We start from the raw sequence: 17,489 nt of genomic DNA, 5'->3' as shown, positions 1-17,489 counted from the left end.
GAAGAGAACACCTCTCCAACGTGCCAGACTCCATCGAATGTGAGCATTTGCCCACTCAAGTCGGTTACGACGACGAACCGGAGTCAGGTCGAGACCCCGATGAGGACGACGAGCATGCAGATGTGCTTCCCTGAGACGGTTTCTGACAGTCTGTGCAGAAATTCTTTGGTTATGCAAACCGATTGTTGCAGCAGCTGTCCGAGTGGCTGGTCTCAGACGATCTTGGAGGTGAACATGCTGGATGTGGAGGTCCAGGGCTGGTGTGATTACACGTGGTCTGCGGTTGTGAGGCCGGTTGGATGTACAGCCAAATTCTCTGAAACACCTTTGGAGACGGCTTATGGTAGAGAAATGAACATTCAATTCACGGGCAACAGCTCTGGTGGACATTCCTGCTGTCAGCATGCCAATTGCACGCTCCCTCAAAACTTGCGACATCTGTGGCATTGTACTGTGTGATAAAACTGCACGTTTCAGAGTGGCCTTTTATTGTGGCCAGCCTGTGGCCACACCTGTGCAATAATCATGCTGTCTAATCAGCATCTTGATATGCCACACCTGTGAGGTGGGATGGATTATCTCGGCAAAGGAGAAGTGCTCACTATCACAGATTTTTTCAGATTTGTGAACAATATTTGAGAGAAATGGTTATTTTGTGTATTTAGAAAATGTTTTAGATCTTTGAGTTCATCTCATGAAAAATGGGAGCAAAAACAAAAGTGTTGCATTTATATTTTTGTTCAGTGTAATATCTGTTAATAAGTATTAGCATTGTGTTGGGAGTATTTCTATCCTTCCAGTACCAATACAAAAAGTACTAGATTACAAGTAAAATTCCTGTTTAAAATAATATTTAAGTACTTATTCTTGAGATAAATGCCTACTGTAACTGATAAATGAATATAGTTTACATTATTTGATTATATGCATTATAACTTAAATAGGGTAATTAATCTATTGTACTTTATTAACAGTTAGGTAGTTCAGTATTTCCCATCATAAGGATCCTAAAATAGACATATGGTGATTAATTAAAGAGGAACGAAGAACAAAAAAAGATCAAATGGACAATACCTTTTTCATTTTTTAGGATTCCTTTGTGAATACTGGTCTGTTTTACCTCTTTGGTCCTCAGGCAGTTATTCAAATGAAACTACCTGAGAAGTTTAAAGGGGAATCTCTTTTGGTGACACTAACTAAGCTAACAACTCGCTGACGAGATACTGATTGTCTGTCAAGATCCCCCATATATATATATATATATATATATGAAAACCATGAAATAAATCCAGTCTAATTCCATAGTATTAATAGAAGGGTAAAAGTTGCCGGTGCTTTTTAATGGCCGGACTGTCGTCACTATGCTGAAAAGGCTAAAATGTTTTGACAATATACATTATATTATGTATAGGACTATTCAAATTACAGATATATTAAATGTTTCTGCCAAATGTTTATTCACGGATTTGGACCATCATGAGCACTTAAACTCTCAAGTGAGTTAAAACAGCAGTTATTAAGATGAAGTGAATTGCAAAATTCTGTTATAATGCATTTATGCTTTTTAATAAAGAAATGTACAAAAATATATTTATATATTTTTAATATTTATTAACCAATAATGACCAATAAGAAAATAAACTTTCATTTAAAAAAAATCTGATATAACTGTGTTCTATTAGGAGTTAGTTGATATGTCTAATATTTAATCCTTTTTGATTACTTTTGATAAAATCTGTAACGGATTTTAAAGTGTGTTTAAAAGTGATTTTACCTAATGTGAATGATGGAACACAACAGCATCATCTGATAAAATTAAGGGCTTGCTGCCATCTAGTGGTTGAGTCCTGCATCTCCACCAAAGATTAACCAGCAGCAAAATCTGAGTAATGGAGGAGTGGCTTGACCTTATCTCATCATGTAAACACCTGCGACAGATTTAATTGAATATATGCACATGTAGAGATGATTGTCCCTAAAAATCTAACCTTGAATTTCCAGCTCCTCTATCAGTTGGTGGATGAATTGGATACGAAAAATAAGCTTTTTAAAAAACTAAAATATGTCATTCCTTTTGCTCGGCTGTCTTTGTGAAGTGGCGCTGCAGCAGGTACACAAACACAGCTATATTCACGACAAACTGGATAAGGCCTATGGAGGAAACTCCGTAGTTCACATACAGGAAGCCACCAACCGTCGGTCCCACTGTACGAAGAAGAGATTGGACGGATGCACACAGCCCCAGCATCGTGCCTGAGGACAAGAGCAAAGCAGGTTTAATAACAACTGGATTACAAAAAGTGGGCCTGTACTCTTCAGATTATTTTATGTTATTTTTGGTTTGAGCTTTTAACACATGACACTGAAGCATAAGAGATTAGAATTCTGTAAGATGACACTTCATTCCCTTAAATAGTTTAAAGCCTCAGTAATCAGATCTGGTTACAAATCAAGTGAACAGAATGTCCCTATGTGAAATGTGAGCCATGGAAAGAGGGCCTGCTGTTAATGGTTTTATGAATGTTGTGCAGAAAGGATGCAGGATGAGCTCACCTGTGTCAGAGGACGGTACACTCTTGGTGAGCATGCTGTCTGTGATGACGTTAAATGTACTGAGAGCAAACATCATCGGGATGACGGTAAGGCAGAACTGGAACACATTCTGCATGTAAGCCTGAAGGCAAGGCAAGGCAAGTTTATTTATATAGCACCTTTCAGAACCAGGCAATTCAAGGTGCTTTACAAAAATGAAAGACATTCAGACAAAGGCATTTAAAAACAGTAAAAGATAATAAAAGAAACATTAAAACAAAAACAAAAAATGAAAGACATTAAGAAAATGGCATTTAAAATCAGTCATTAAAAAGAAAAGCTAATAAAATAAACATTAAAAGATAAAAGTTACAGTGCAGTCTAAGATATGAATAGTTCAATTATTTCGGTTCTTGATTTTTAATTTATTCACAGAACCTCCCTTTGGAAATCCGAACATTTCCGTCCCGATTGTTAATTTAGACTGATTGTTTTCACCATGTTATGCTCGCATGACATCCACAAGAAGAAAGAAAAAAATAGATAAGTCAAAATAAAATAAAATAAATTCTGAGCAAGAGGTGCAGGATGTAAAGAAGATATCCCCAGAAGATAAAGTCTAATGAGTTTGTTTATCTGCTCTAGCAGTACTGGCTGGTTCAGACTTGTTGCTTGAAGTGAAATATTTCAACCACTATTGGATGATTGTAGAAGAAATACAAAATGAAGGAAGATATTAGGAAATGATAAACAAGGAAGAAACATACAGATTGAATAATTTGGTTTCACCAAACTGAAACAAAGCCGTCTTTTCAGGTATTATTATAAATGGACTAGTGCAGTTTTTCAAATACACCCAGCCTATGACAGTATAAGCCTTGCATTTGTGTGTGTGTGTACCTGAGCAAGTCCCACCAAAGAAGAAATTCCTATGGACAGAAGCAGCAGCGAGCCCTCAGAGTATCTCGCAGTCATCCAACCAATCACTCCTCCCTGAATAACCTGAACAAACACCCAGGATGTATTGACTTTGTCTTACAGATAGCATCATGAGTGCAAAAACTCACTTGACGTGACACTTACCATTGAAGTTATACCAAAATAAGCCATCAGATAGCCGTTCTGCTCGGGTATCAGCTTGAAGAACTCCATTGCAATGATTGAGAACATTACTTGAAAAATCCCTGAGGAAAGAGAAGAGCAGTACTTCAGAGAACAGAGGATGTATGAGGGAAGAAACGTGTGTGCTTCACACAGAGCACATGTGTTCTCTGTGGAATCTCACAGAAACTCTCACCTGATGGTAAACCTGCAATTATCTTCACAACAAAAGTCCGCATCACACCTGGAAACTTCAACAGTCTTGTGATCTCTCCCACGTTGAATATTGACTTGCTTTTGTTCTCACCTGCATGAAATCCAAATTATACAGTAAATCTTTAGGAACGATACCTGTTAGTTAAGATTCTGTATAATCTATGACAAGCAAGAAAGGATTAGCAGCTGTCAAAACAACTCTGAAAAAACTTTTTCCAACCATAACACTTTTGTAGCATACTTATTTTGTTTGCTTTTCCCCATCATCAAACGAGACCACTAATAACCAATGTAACACATCAGTGTAACCCAAAATCACAATGTATATTTGTCTTTTCCTTCAAACAATACACAAGTTATTAGTAATTAATGAAAGGCAAAGTATTACATTGAAAATGTACAGCTTTGTTTAATTGGAATTATCATTTCTCATTTTTATTTAGTTCATATATTGTATTTTTTTTAAAAAATAAATTCAAAACAGGATTGTCAAATGTACCTCACACAGACAAACAGAACTACATCAGAATGGCGTTATGTCAGTTTATTCAGAAGAGGAGAAGGAAAAACTCTAAAGTTGTTTCCCCATAATCCTTAAATCGGACTGCATCTGGACTTTACTGGATGTTGGTGGGAGACGGGACCCCTCTGACTTTTCCTCTGATGGCACCTTGACTTTCTTTGCCTTCTTGGTCGCTTTATTCCGCTGTTTTTCGCTGCGCTGCACTTTCTTGATGTTCACTAACTCAGTCCCCTGTGTTTCAGTCAGACTTCTGTACATGTTCCTCTCTGCTGTTACTGCCTTGAGCTTCTCTTTCTGTTCCCTGATCGTCGCCTGGCACTGCTCGAACTGCACAGCTACCTCGATCACTTTTTTCTTCAGCTCCTCACAGAGCTTCTGCGTGGCCCTCAGATCCTCCGCCTGGGCGAGCAGCTCTTTCTGTAAAGACTGAACCTTCGGGTGAGGCACCTTTTGTCTTGGTTTTTTTATTTTGCGTGGACTTTCTTGGATTATGGCTATTTTTTTTCCCTTTTCCTGCATTTTTTTGCTCTCTTTGAATTTCTCCTTCTGTGTCTGGAGATCTTCCTCACACTTTCGGAGCTCCTGCTTCTGTTCCTCTGCATTGCTTTCAGTGATGCACCTCTCCTTCTCGAGTGTCTGCTTCTCTAGATTGAGGAAGTGGATTTCCTTCATCTGCTTTTTGCACTGATGGTCCTTCTTGTTCGCGCTCGATTGCTGGTAGCAAATCTTTTCACGCAACTCTGAGCATTCGAGTTTGCAGCGCAGCAAAGCCTCATTCAGAATGTCTCTCTCTTTGACCACCTGGTCCAGCTGTTGCTTCAGGTGTTGCTGCTCTGTCCTCTTGGTGAAAGTCCCCTGCTTCACTGACTGGAGCTTTTTTTTAACTGACTCCAGCTCTTCTTTGACAGTTTCATTTTGTTTATGCTCTCTCTTCAGTTCAGTTTGCTGGAAGGCCATCTTCTTACCCAAAGCAGACAGTTCATTTTTGCAGTGCAACAGCTGGTTCCTCTGGTGGTCTCTGTTTTTGATCACATCGTGGATTCTTTGCCGCTCTGCTTTAAACTGCTCACAATCAGTCATCAAAGACTCAACCTTCTTCTTGAGGATCTCGTTCTCCTTTTCCAAAGCTTTGTTTTTCATCTGCATGCAGAGGAATTCCTGTTGAGCATCGGGAAGGATGGATGACAGGACGTACTGATGATAGGCTGAAACGGGGCCTGTCTTGTGCAAATTGTTTTCGTCAGGTGCCAAGCTCTCCATCTTCCCTGTAGGCCTAGATCTCTACAAAGTAACACTGGGTCTCTGCAAGATTTAAAATGTATAGTTTAAAGCCAAGGAGCCCTTCACAAAAGCGGTTGTTACCGCATCGTAAACGCGAGGTCTTGCGCAGCTACTTCTCAGGGGCGCTGAGGCAGTTCGCGCTTAATGTTGCCAAGCAACCATCTGAACATATTCAGGGTGTTGTTCTTTAAAGTTGTATTTAAATAGTTTTCGTGGGACAGCAATGTTTTCCATGGAAAACGGTGTTTCTATCTCTGCTTTGCTCTACTCGGTGTGTTTGTTTGTTTGTTTGTTTGTTTGTGTGTTTGTTTGTTTGTGTGCGTGTGTCTGCTGTGTGTGTGTGTTCCGGACACCGGCACTTGAGACCCGACAGCGTCTGACATCGTGAGACATTTTAGCAGCGGTGCAGGGCTCAGAACATGGAAATGGGTGACACACTGGACCGATCTTAACGTCGGGGTAACGATAGACCCGCACTGAAATCAATTTAAATTAACCTCCACAATTTTGCCGTACACTTGTGTTTACGGAAGTAAAGACATCTCTCGGCTGCAATTGGTTGTTTCTTGTCACATGACAAGCGGTACCTGCGGCTGCATTCCACAGGTTGAAATATTTTATTTTGTAGTTTGCTTATTAGTCAAACTGTAGTGCAAATTCAACTTAGAGACGGTGATGTAAAGTCATGCAGCCATGACGTAGTTTGTTATAAGCCGATAACGTTAGGTTTTACTACTAATGTGATTTTGGTCAGACAGTGAAACTGCTCACCAATAGGCTACTTCCTAAAACCTGTTTCCATAAACCTGAACGTATCATCAGCATTATACAGATTACCAAAAGCTGTGAACATTAAGTGTAGCAAACAGAAGTGTGTCTTACTGTCTTTGTTGGTTCTTGTAGCTTGAGCTTTGGTAGTTGTTGGGATAAACTTTAAAACCAACATTAAACTGAAGGCACTCCCCACAGCACCAACACATGCAGTAAACGTCTCTCTGGAAAGAAATGAAAGAAGTGTGAGGCGGACAAGAATATGGAAATGTTATGTAGATAGACATAGATGTTGTCAAAAATAATTAAAATGATACCCACATAAATATTATGTGTACATTACAAAGCAAATTATCATATTATTCGGTCCATAATGTTTAGTTAAAGTCATTATAGTTTACTTTTAGGCGACATTGTTCAAGAGACAAAGCTGTTAATACCACATTCACATATTATTAACTTATGAAGTTGTTAAAAAAAGATTAGCTTCATGGGCTCCTCACTAAAGACAACAACCCCTTTTACACTATAATAATTCAATATACTTTCAATATCAAAATATCCATTAGTGCAGCTTTAACATGGGACAAGCAGGGGTTAGAAACATGCTTCTCGTCCTAACTTTAGTGCTTCATTATATATTTATGCAAAGAATATTTCCAAATCAGATAACTTTGGTCAACATTAAATAGTAGTAAAATGAAGCTATAGTCTATACTCTAGTACATATTCATAGCTTGGGGAAAAAATCCTTTTAACAATAACTTTCCAACTGTGGATGTTTTAATTCTCCTAGGAGTGTAAAGTAATAGTTACCTTATTAACATTAGCAGCAATCATAATAATAGGTCTGACAATGATTGTATAACTTAAAGTGGACCTTTTATGCTATATTGGAAAAAAATGTAGGGCCATACCTATACAAAACTGTCTGTGAAGTTTTTTGCTTAAAATACCAAACAGTTAACCCATTGTAGCCATGCCTCATACTGCTCATACCCCTCTTTTGAAGCCCTGTTAGAGAAACGCGGATTTTGGGTCCTTAGCTTTAAAAAAAAAAAAAAAGAAGAGAAGAGGCGGAACTAATGCCTGATCAGAATTCTACCTGAGATAAAGTTAAATTCTGCTGTGATAAAACGCCATCCTGTTCTAAACCACATCAAAGATTATTTCTGAAACAGTACGGAGCTCAAATGCTTTTTCTCTTCCGGGTTTATCACAAGGTGAGTTTTATTTCCTGCTTTTTAAACACATGTGCTCTACTCTATAGTACAGGTTAGCTCTGAGTGTTAGCGAGGCTTGCTAATGTAAACAAAGACGAGATTACGTCCAAAACACGTCAGACATTGGCCCTTTCTCATTTCATCAAATCCCCCTCCTCCACTCCTCCACTCCTCCACTCCTCGGTCCTCCGGTAGTGACCCGGAAATGAATTTCAGCGCGCCATGTTGAAGGACATCTCGGTTGCGGTCGGGTAGTTTAAAAATCAGCTCCTAAATTCTAACCCTATCTCCTATTCCTTGACCTCTGAGTGAAACGTCACGGGGTTAAGGGATAGTGGATAGGAGAATTCAAAAGGATTTAGGAGAAGAAACTGCGGTACTTTAGAGAATCCGAATGCACTTTCACTATTCTTTCACACACAGTGACGAGCTACCCACAATGCAACACGCGCCATATATATATATTAGGGCTGTCAGTCGATTAAAATATTTAATCGCGATTAATCGCATGATTGTCCATAGTTAATCGCGATTAATCGCAAATTAATATGAGTGGACAAATATGCTTTATGCTAATGTTTATTATCATTTGAACAATGACAAATATTATCATGAATATTAAACACAACAACCTGGAACCTCTCTCATTCAATACAAATGGGGTGTGTGTGTGTGTGTGTGTGTGTGTGTGTGTGTGTGTGTGTGTGTGTGTGTGTGTGTGTGTGTGTGTGTGTGTGTGTGTGTGTGTGTGTGTGTGTGTGTGTGTGTGTGTGTGTGTGTGTGTGTGTGTGTGTGTGTGTGTGTGTGTGTGTGTGTGTGTGTGTTGGATCGTTGGAGCTATGTGCAACTCAAGGCATATGCTCGAACGGGAGCTGCCTGGACGCTGCAATCATGTTGCTGCAATCATGAGTGTGCTGACTTCTCCTACAAAGTCCCGCTGTCTGGCTTCAAGTCAAGTGCTCGGCGCAGTTGTGGCGAAATGTCGCTCCTCTGTTTTCATTTAAACAGCTCCTTATATCCGTTAGCGCAGCTAGCTAGCACCAGATGCTAACAACAACAACAATGCACGTAAGGTCTCTCTCTCGCTCGCTCGGGCCACACATACACACACCCTCCCGGTCCTCCCGATGGCCAGTCGGTGCCTGCCGGTGAGCGTGGAAGTGTGGTGGTCTGCCACAAGCGGGCGGCAGGAGCGGGGCTGTCAGCAGATGGTATTTTAAACTCGATGTGCTCTGAAACTACGGGGCGGCCGAGGAAAAAAAATACACATGCGTTAATCGCGTTAAAATAATTAGTGGCGTTAATTTTTTTTTGCGTTAACGCGTTATTAACGCGTTAACTTGACAGCCCTAATATATATATATAAATACGCCATTTTTCTGGAGGTGCAAATATCCTGGAAGTGCAAATATAAACAGCTAGCTAACGTAGCAGGCAGAGCGCACTAGTTTTTTTTTCTGAATTAACGACCGAAGAAATCGCTGCATGTCTTCGGATTACATCTCTGGACTTGAGGGGTGTGCTTTAGGTCGTTACCAGCGTAGACTAGAGCTGTTTGGGTTGTCGGATTGCCCTTACAAGACTGCCTGCAGATGTATGGAAAAACGACCCTCGAAAGCGGCCTTCGTCGATTTTGGCTGCATCTACGTCTAATTTCTGGAAACACCAGGTGAATACCCCACTTGTCACAATAGTATTATCATGCCATTGCATATATGTGGTATTTTAGAGTTGACTAGATATTGATTAAGGCAATAGACTATGATATTCAGTACAGGAAGCTTAGCAACACCTAGACGGTGTACGGCTAAACCCGCTAAACCCTAGGCCTGCTTGCACCTCGCGTAAAACGGCGGATACCGGAAGTACGGTGTCGCCCTCGGCCCAATACCCGTATGTGTGTGTGAAAGAATCCGACGTGTTTATGATGCGCCAGCGGACGTCATTTTGTGCGTCTGCTGCTGTGGGGAAACTATGGAAACTACAGTTTTCTATACAGCGGACTACAACATGGATGTTTAATAATAATAATAATTCCTTGCATTTATTATAGCGCTTTTCCAGTGCTCAAAGCGCTTTACAGATAAGAATGGCGGACTCATCTAGAGACTCTGCACCGTGCTCTGATGCTGCTGCTTTGCTTTATGAACGTGGACAACAGAGAAACATATTCTTCATGACCAAAGTTGGAATTGAAATAAAAAATGAAAGTGAAACTTGTATGAACTATGAAAAGATCTTAAAATCAATATAAATGTATTTATTATAAACGTTAGTCCTTAACACCCATCACTGTGTACATCACCATTCAAACATCTTTTAAAAGTTGAACAAACTCCACACAGCTCAGTGAAATGTTGACTTTATTTGATCATTTCAGTAAAAACTAACGTTCATATTTCTCTTTTTTATTATAATACTGATGAACGTTCAAAACAAAGCACTTTGGCAACTTTAACTTACCACCTACGTTTTAAAATGCTTAATAAGCACCGTAACTTTCATGATATAATTTCTCCGTCATAATCGTTTGTTTCCATGAACGGCCGACTGTTGAGTGACGGCAAATGCTGCGGCTGCAAGGCATTGTGGGGCAGCATTTTCTCCTCTCCTTTCGGTTAGGGAGGTCCAGTGGTTCCTAAGCTAAAGGAGGTTATAAAGGAAGTTTGAAACCTCCTTTCCTATCATTCTAGAGAATTCGAACGGCACTTATCATGGCTGCCACTGAGGGACTTCCGGGTCATTTCACTCCGTTAGGAATGTTCCTAAGCTAAATGGACTATTCGACTGCAGCCTATATTTCTCTAAATGCACTTAGAGGACCGAGGATCGAGCGTCGAGGAGGCTCTCTGGAGGAGCTATAACCGAGGATACACTGATGGGTCCTTCACGGTCCTCCACAGCTCCTTCGTGGATGCATTTCCGGGAACAGAGGCTGAAGTCGAATAGTCCATTTAGCTTAGGAACCTTCCTAAAGGAGTGAAATGACCCGGAAGTCCCTCAGTGGCAGCCATGATAAGTGCCGTTCGAATTCTCTAGAATAATGAGAATGATAGGAAAGGAGGTTTCAAACTTCCTTTATAACCTCCTTTAGCTTAGGAACCACTGGACCTCCCTAACCGACAGGAGAAGCGAAAATGCTGCCCCACAATGCCTTGCAGCCGCAGCATTTGCCGTCACTCAACAGTCGGCCGTTCACGGAAACAACCGATTATTACCAAGAAATGATATCATGAAAGTTACGGTGCTTATTAAGCATTTTAAAACGTAGGTGGTAAGTTGCCAAAGTGCTTTGTTTTGAACGTTCATCAGTATTATAATCAAAAAGAGAAATATGAACGTTAGTTTTTACTGAAATGATCAAATAAAGTCAACATTTCACAGTCTTTACTGAGCTGTGTGGGGTTTGTTCAACTTTTAAAAGATGTTTGAATGGTGATATACACAGTGATAGATGTTAAGGACTAACGTTCATAATAAATACATTTGTATTGATTTTAAGATCTTTTCATAGTTCATACAATCTTTGGGATCATTAGTATTAATGTGGACCGGAGGGAGAGGGTGACGAGCAGAAGTTTCACTTTCCTTTTTTATTTCAATTCCAACTTTGGTCATGAAGAATATGTTTCTCTGTTGTCCCCGTTCATAAAGCATAACACAGCAGCATCAGAGCACGGTGCAGAGTCTCTAGATGAGTCCCTCGTTCTTATTAAACATCGATGTTGTAGTCCGCTGTATAGAAAACTGTAGTTTCCATAGTTCCCCCACAGCAGCAGACGCACATTCAGGACGTCCGCTGGCGCATGAGAAACACGTCGGATAGTGAAAGTGCATTCTGATTCTCTAAAGTACCGCAGTCTCTTCTCCTAAGTCCTTTTGAATTCTCCTATCCACTATCCCTTAACCCTGTGACGTTTCACTCAGAGGTCAAGGAATAGACGATAGGGTTAGAACTTAGGAGCTGATCTTTAAACTATCCGACTGCAGCCAGAGATGTTTCAAAGAGTCGTGACGCACGGCCGGACTTATCTCAGCCAATGACAGCTCTGCATGCATCCCCTGGATATTATTTTATTAACTGCTCTCATCGCAACGCGATGTTTACAGTAAGAACAGCTGTGAGGTCCGTGCAGAAAGCAGAGCAGTGTGTATAATATATATATATCACTCAGTATAACAGGCCTACTCTCTTTAATTGCTTTAGTTTAATAGATATCTACAAACAAAGAGTCGATATTTTTCTAAAACCATTTAGTGCTTCACATTATAAAATAGTAATACACAATGGCTGTAGCCTGATTATGCTTTAGGAGCTGTAGGTGCATGTGTGTGGTACAGTGTGTACGTAGATGCAGCGGACAGACAGGTTTGGTGTTAGGTTTGGTTTGGTTTTGGTTTGGTGTCCTCTGCTTACTTTTAATAATTGTAAATACAACTTTTGGCCTGTAATTTATTTTCCTCATTGTAGCGACCAGAGAGGGGAGAGGGGGGGCGTTATGATCTGTTTGATACTGAAATTGTATATATTTATATAAATATATACATATATATATATGTGTGTGGGTGTTAAAGCAAACAGATATTGTTCTAAACTGTATTGAAGTGAACATGTATTATTTGGGACTGTTTTTAAGTAATCCTATATATATAAACCTTCTTACACACACTTTCCCAGATACCCTGACACACATACACTCCCTGACCAAGATATCAACACACACACACACACACACACACACACACACACACACACACACACACACACACACACACACACACACATACACTTCCTCTTACCAAACACACACACATGTCCTTTTCAAGGTTCTTTTTGAGGCCAATGTTTGATACTAATATATCTGTGTACAATGTTTGATTGTTTGAGAAAGAATAGTTTGTGTGAAACCTTCCCTGGGAAGACCGGTGGAAGATAAGCAGTGACTCTCCACCCCAAAATGTCCATATATACTGTTGTTTATTCATGCACGGTGCCCCCTGTTGCTGACTGGCCGGTCCCAATACCTGTATCGCACGGCAGTAGAGCGGGGAGCCCGGAGTGCTCTGTTACAGGGCACTCTGTATTTTCGTATTGTGTCTTTTTACCATTAAAATCTGATTATTGTTATAACTTTTATGCCGGTGTTTTGAACTCCTTTTCCTATTAATCTGACCAGGCTCATCTAACGGACGGCGCGGAGCAGAGCTGGGCTTTAAGCCACCACTACTGTGTTTGCTCCTACAGTGTGTGTGTGTGTGTGTGTGTGTGTGTGTGTGTGTGTGTGTGTGTGTGTGTGTGTGTGTGTGTGTGTGTGTGTGTGTGTGTGTGTGTGTGTGTGTGTGTGTGTGTGTGTGTGTGTGTGTGTGTGTGTGTGTGTGTGTGTGTGTGTGTGTGTGTGTGTGTGTGTGTGTGTGTGTGTGTGTGTGTGTGTGTGCATCTGTAGCCTGTTATTGTCTCATTATACCGCACTGTGAATGAATCAAAGTAAATATATCAGTAAATAAGTCATCATGAACACATCTGTCCATCAGACAGAGGGCTGCTGTGCCTCCTGTCATCATTAATGGACGTCTCTTTAAAATGACCGCTCAGAGGAGAGGAGTTCTCATTTCTCTAACCGCCTGCTGCTTCCCCTCCTCTCTCCTCGGTTCCCCTCCTCGGCTCCTCCGCTCGCATCTTCTATGGGCGGGACTAAGTCTCGAGGATAGGAGTCGAGGAGGGGAGTTAGAGAAATGAGAAAGGACCACTGTTTCTGATAGCAATTTGCTGTGGGTCCGCTGCCGATTTGACGTCATATCGTCAGCAAATCTGTATCTGCTCGTTGTACACCCGTTTTTAAAAGATTTGGGTACGGAGGAAAAGAGAGAGGGTTTTATTTTCTGACGCTGCGCGAGTTCCCCGACGCACCGGGGACACATATTTATGTATAAAAGACATCACAAAGTGCATTTTGCATGATAGGTCCCATTTAATATAATTATTAGGAAACATTGCAGTGCAGAGAAGAGCTTCACCTGCAGTATAGAAACAATGCTGTTATATCACCTCGACAGTCTGATATAACCAAACCTGCCCTTTCCTGAAAAACATCCCAAAATGTAGACCCATTTTCCAACAAACCACCAGTGGCGAACCGTCAGGGCCTTCAAGGTATTCAGAGAATACCCTGGAACACTCAGATAAAACAAACAAAAAATAGATTTAATTATATAAATAAAATGTATATAAAATGAATAAATGAGAATCGTATCTGTGTTGTTGATCTGTAATATTACAGTGTTACGTTGATTTGTTTGTCCTTCTCGGACCATGCACTACGCATTTCAGTGGTTTTGTGTTAGAAAAGAAAGCAACCAATCAGATCTTGTTCTGGGTCTCTGGGTAGAATATCCTTCAACCAAGGTATTCTACATCCTTGATCGAATGCCCTAGCCGTTGCACTGAATGAGAGCGTACGTTTGGACTGACAGTTTGATCAACCAATCATATATTGATTTGTAGCCAATGGACGTATTCTTTCAGAGTTCCCCTCGGTTCCAGGGTGCTCTAGAAGGCCCGGTAGTTAACTGGCTCGAGGCAGAGGATCTAGATGAATGAGACGAAGCAATTCATGCCGTTTTATTGTTTTTAACGTTGAAATGACAAGTGCAACAGGTGAAGATGAAGTTGTTGCGGAATTGTTGTGAGTACCCTTTTCAAGACGACAATTCAGTGAAAAGACGGACATTATAATGCCGCGAAGGGGGGGGGGGGGTGTGTGTGTGTCTACAGAAGGTCCAGTTGTGATTGACACGGTTCGCCACTGCAAACCACATACAGTGAGACTCACCCATAGCGTGTGTTAAGCTGGCCGCCCAACGTGGATCCTGCAATCATTCCGATGCCAAAACACAGACCTATTTTGGATAAAGCGTCTGCCCGTTTATCAGGTTCTGAAAGGTCCGCAACTACCATCTGAGATGCTGCAGGCAACGGATGAAGACATACAAGCAAATGGAAAAAAGTTTAACATAGAAATTTGGTTCAATATTTCAATAACAATATTTCACATTGGTTGTAACTCACATCACCACTTGATATTAAAATGTTCTTTAAGATCACTTAAGAATATTATGAATCCTTTTTTTTTTTTATGTATTAGGAGTATGTGGTTAATATGTAATTAACTGAGCTTGTAATACAAATAGAATAACCAACACTTCTTAAGAGATGATTAGTGACAGGCAGAAGAGAGAGTCTTAAAAGCCTGTGTTTCTAAGAAATGTTTGAATTTTAAAATGTTAAGCTTAGTGAGCAGGAATGTAGAAGCATGGTGCTCACCAGGTAGAACATGCATGAAGACTGTGGGAACTTTGTGGAGGAACAGCATGGCAGGACTCGATGCGATGGCCAGCAGCAGAAAGAAAACGATTGTCGCAGAACACGACAGGGACAAAGCTGCCCGGGCACCGAAGATATCTGCAAACCTGCCATCAACAACAGCACCCACATTTTCATCTGGACAAAAACATTGTAGGTTGCTAATATCAAAAGACATAATATTTATTACATTACATTAAATATCATTTAGCTGACGCTTTTGTCCAAAGCGACTTACAATAAGTGCAAAAAACATGAAGATTAAAACTCTGAAAAACAAGGAAAGTGCAGATATATTCACTTCAAGCAAGATCACAGTAAGTGCTGGTGAATTACATACAGTATATATGTTGTCTTACCTTCCAAACATAGGACCACCAAACAGCTGTATTAAACCAACCATGGTTTGCAAATAACCAAGCCACAAGGTGTCGAAACCAAGTTTCTTTGCCAAATACTACAGAGACATAATGAAAGAACAGATACAAATTCACACAGTCATGTATGGCATGTAAACAAGCTCACAGCAGATTTCATCTTGATATGAGTTGCTTCTTCCAACAGATTCAGTGTTGTAGCATTTGACACTCATTTTGCCTTAGACATTACGCAGATGACCTCTGTTTTTAATGTATATCATGTTTATTATACGTTTGTGTCATAGGATGGTAGGAATGAAAAGAGACTCCCATGTTTACAACTTCCTCAAACAAAAACATACTGCTGTTTGCAGTAGTACTCTATTGCAGACAGTAGCTGTCAACCGATTAAAAAAAGTATTAACTCAACATGGCACAAGTCCTTTGTTACTAGTTTGCTTTTGATGAATGTGGCTTTGAGCCATATTTGAGAAAGGTGGTGGTGACTGTAGGCTAGTGGTTGAGGCATTTCACTACAGATTTTTTTCAGTGCAGCCAACATCAAGATTACATATTTTTAAAAGCTGAATCAACCTTATAGACTAAATAAGATTGCTCAATGTTTAAACTACTGTGATTTTCCTTACATTTGACATTTACATAATTACATAATCTTATGAATTCCATTTATACCATAGTTCCTTGTATTCTCTAGTAAATAATTAAAAGGTCGCAAGATTTTTGAGTGATTGTGTGTATTTACAGTGAAAGTGAACTTTTCACATTGTAAAGTTAGTATTTGAATTGGTAAATAATCTGAATAGCCTTCTTCTAGCACCACTGGATATCATTATATAACAATGACATATGCTAACCTGCCTCCATAAAGGAACATGTTTGATATAGTAATGTAAATGGACTTTACTGATATCACGTATGTCGTTTATTTAAGAATGCTACATTTGTGAATGCTGGACTTTTCATTTCTCTGAGGTTATCTAACCGCTTACAAAAGAGGATGCTGCACATTCAATGAATCGTAGTAAAGACAGCTACTGTTAACCTGTCCTAGGGTACACATCATCACGCTTACAACACTCATAATAACCATTTGTAACCATTCATAACAACATCAGTAATAACATTTATGCATTTCCAGGTTTTCCGGGAGAGCTTTCGCATTCATGGCATGCACGGAAATATCAGCTTCCTGCTCTTGCCATTACATAAATACTCACAGGGGTGACGGAGAACTGTAAAAACATCCATGTGATGTCCAAAGTAGCGATGAGGTATACAATGTTAATAATTTTCTTTCTTTTCGGTTGGTTTATAACGTGAGCCTGGATGGGAACTGAAGCTTTAGCGGTTTCCTCGGCTGTTTCTCCTCTTGCACTCATTTTGCCTCTTGTATACACACTTTTATATCGTTAGTGTTACCGCCAAACGTAAGCTAACAGTCGGTAGGAAGCAAGCTACAAGACTTGTTCGGTAACAAAGCCTTTGACACGTTGAACTTTCGCATAATGTGGCTAACCTGAGTTTAGTTGTACTTTGGAACCGAACATAAAGGCGACAAGGAGGCGTTACCTTAGTACTGCCTTGGTTTATTTAGTTATTGTCCCTTCCTTATACAATCTTTGGATCATCATCCCACCGATGGTCCCTAAACGTCTCATATGCAAGCTAATGCTATGCAGAGGTGGGAACGTACATTTACGTACATACGTACATTTATGCTACTTTATACTTCTACTCCACTACGCAGGGCCGGTCCTAGACATGTTGGTGCCCTAGGCGAGATTATGATTTGGTGACCCCCCCCCCCCCCTCCAAGCAATACACAATAGAATATATAAAAAATAAATACACTACAAGAACTGAAACGTATTGACATGTTGGTTATATACATAAAGAAGGTTTCAAATGTATTCATTATTGTATGAACATGTTTTAATTGGGGGGTGGACGTCACATCCTCTAGGGGGGTCCGGGGGTATCCCCCCCCCGAAAAGATTTGTTTAACATTTTAAAGTAAAATGCTTCAATCTGGTGCACTTTGAGCAGAATTACTAGAGACTAGATCTAGGGGACGTACAACTTTAAACACCCATATGAAAAAG

The 17,489-nt window shown here is 40.2% G+C and overlaps 1 protein-coding gene across 2 annotated transcripts; it reads right to left on the bottom strand.

Moving 5' to 3' along the window:
* Positions 1-1,621: 1,621 nt before the first annotated feature.
* On the bottom strand, positions 1,622-17,030 carry slc22a18 (solute carrier family 22 member 18). Of its 2 annotated transcripts, none has more exons than XM_034102782.2 (10): positions 16,957-17,030; positions 15,367-15,464; positions 14,969-15,114; positions 14,478-14,610; positions 6,536-6,648; positions 3,830-3,940; positions 3,616-3,716; positions 3,433-3,534; positions 2,554-2,674; positions 1,622-2,253 (listed from the first exon to the last, which is right to left on the bottom strand). In XM_034102782.2, the coding sequence occupies exons 2-10, from the start codon at positions 15,408-15,410 to the stop codon at positions 2,066-2,068; spliced, it is 1,059 nt and encodes a 352-aa protein (XP_033958673.1). In that variant the 5' UTR covers positions 15,411-15,464; positions 16,957-17,030; the 3' UTR covers positions 1,622-2,065. The 2 variants fall into 2 exon arrangements, with proteins under 2 accessions (XP_033958673.1, XP_033958664.1); XM_034102773.2 differs by lacking the exon at positions 16,957-17,030 and adding an exon at positions 16,605-16,944.
* Positions 17,031-17,489: the final 459 nt, after the last annotated feature.

Source organism: Pseudochaenichthys georgianus, chromosome 3 (assembly GCF_902827115.2).
Source record: "Pseudochaenichthys georgianus chromosome 3, fPseGeo1.2, whole genome shotgun sequence".
NCBI lineage: Eukaryota > Metazoa > Chordata > Actinopteri > Perciformes > Channichthyidae > Pseudochaenichthys > Pseudochaenichthys georgianus.
The sequence above is the reverse complement of the archived record's forward strand: the minus strand, read 5'-3'. Positions and strand labels throughout refer to the sequence as shown.

Coding starts and splice junctions, on each gene's coding strand:
- slc22a18 (XM_034102773.2), bottom strand. CDS start 16,766: ATGAGTGCAAGAGGAGAAACAGCCGAGGAAACCGCTAAAGCTTCAGTT. Junction 15,115..15,366: donor GGTGGTCCTATGTTTGGAAG/GTAAGACAACAT, acceptor TGTTGATGGCAG/GTTTGCAGATATCTTCGGTG. Junction 3,941..6,535: donor TACAAGAACCAACAAAGACA/GTAAGACACACT, acceptor GATTTCATGCAG/GTGAGAACAAAAGCAAGTCA.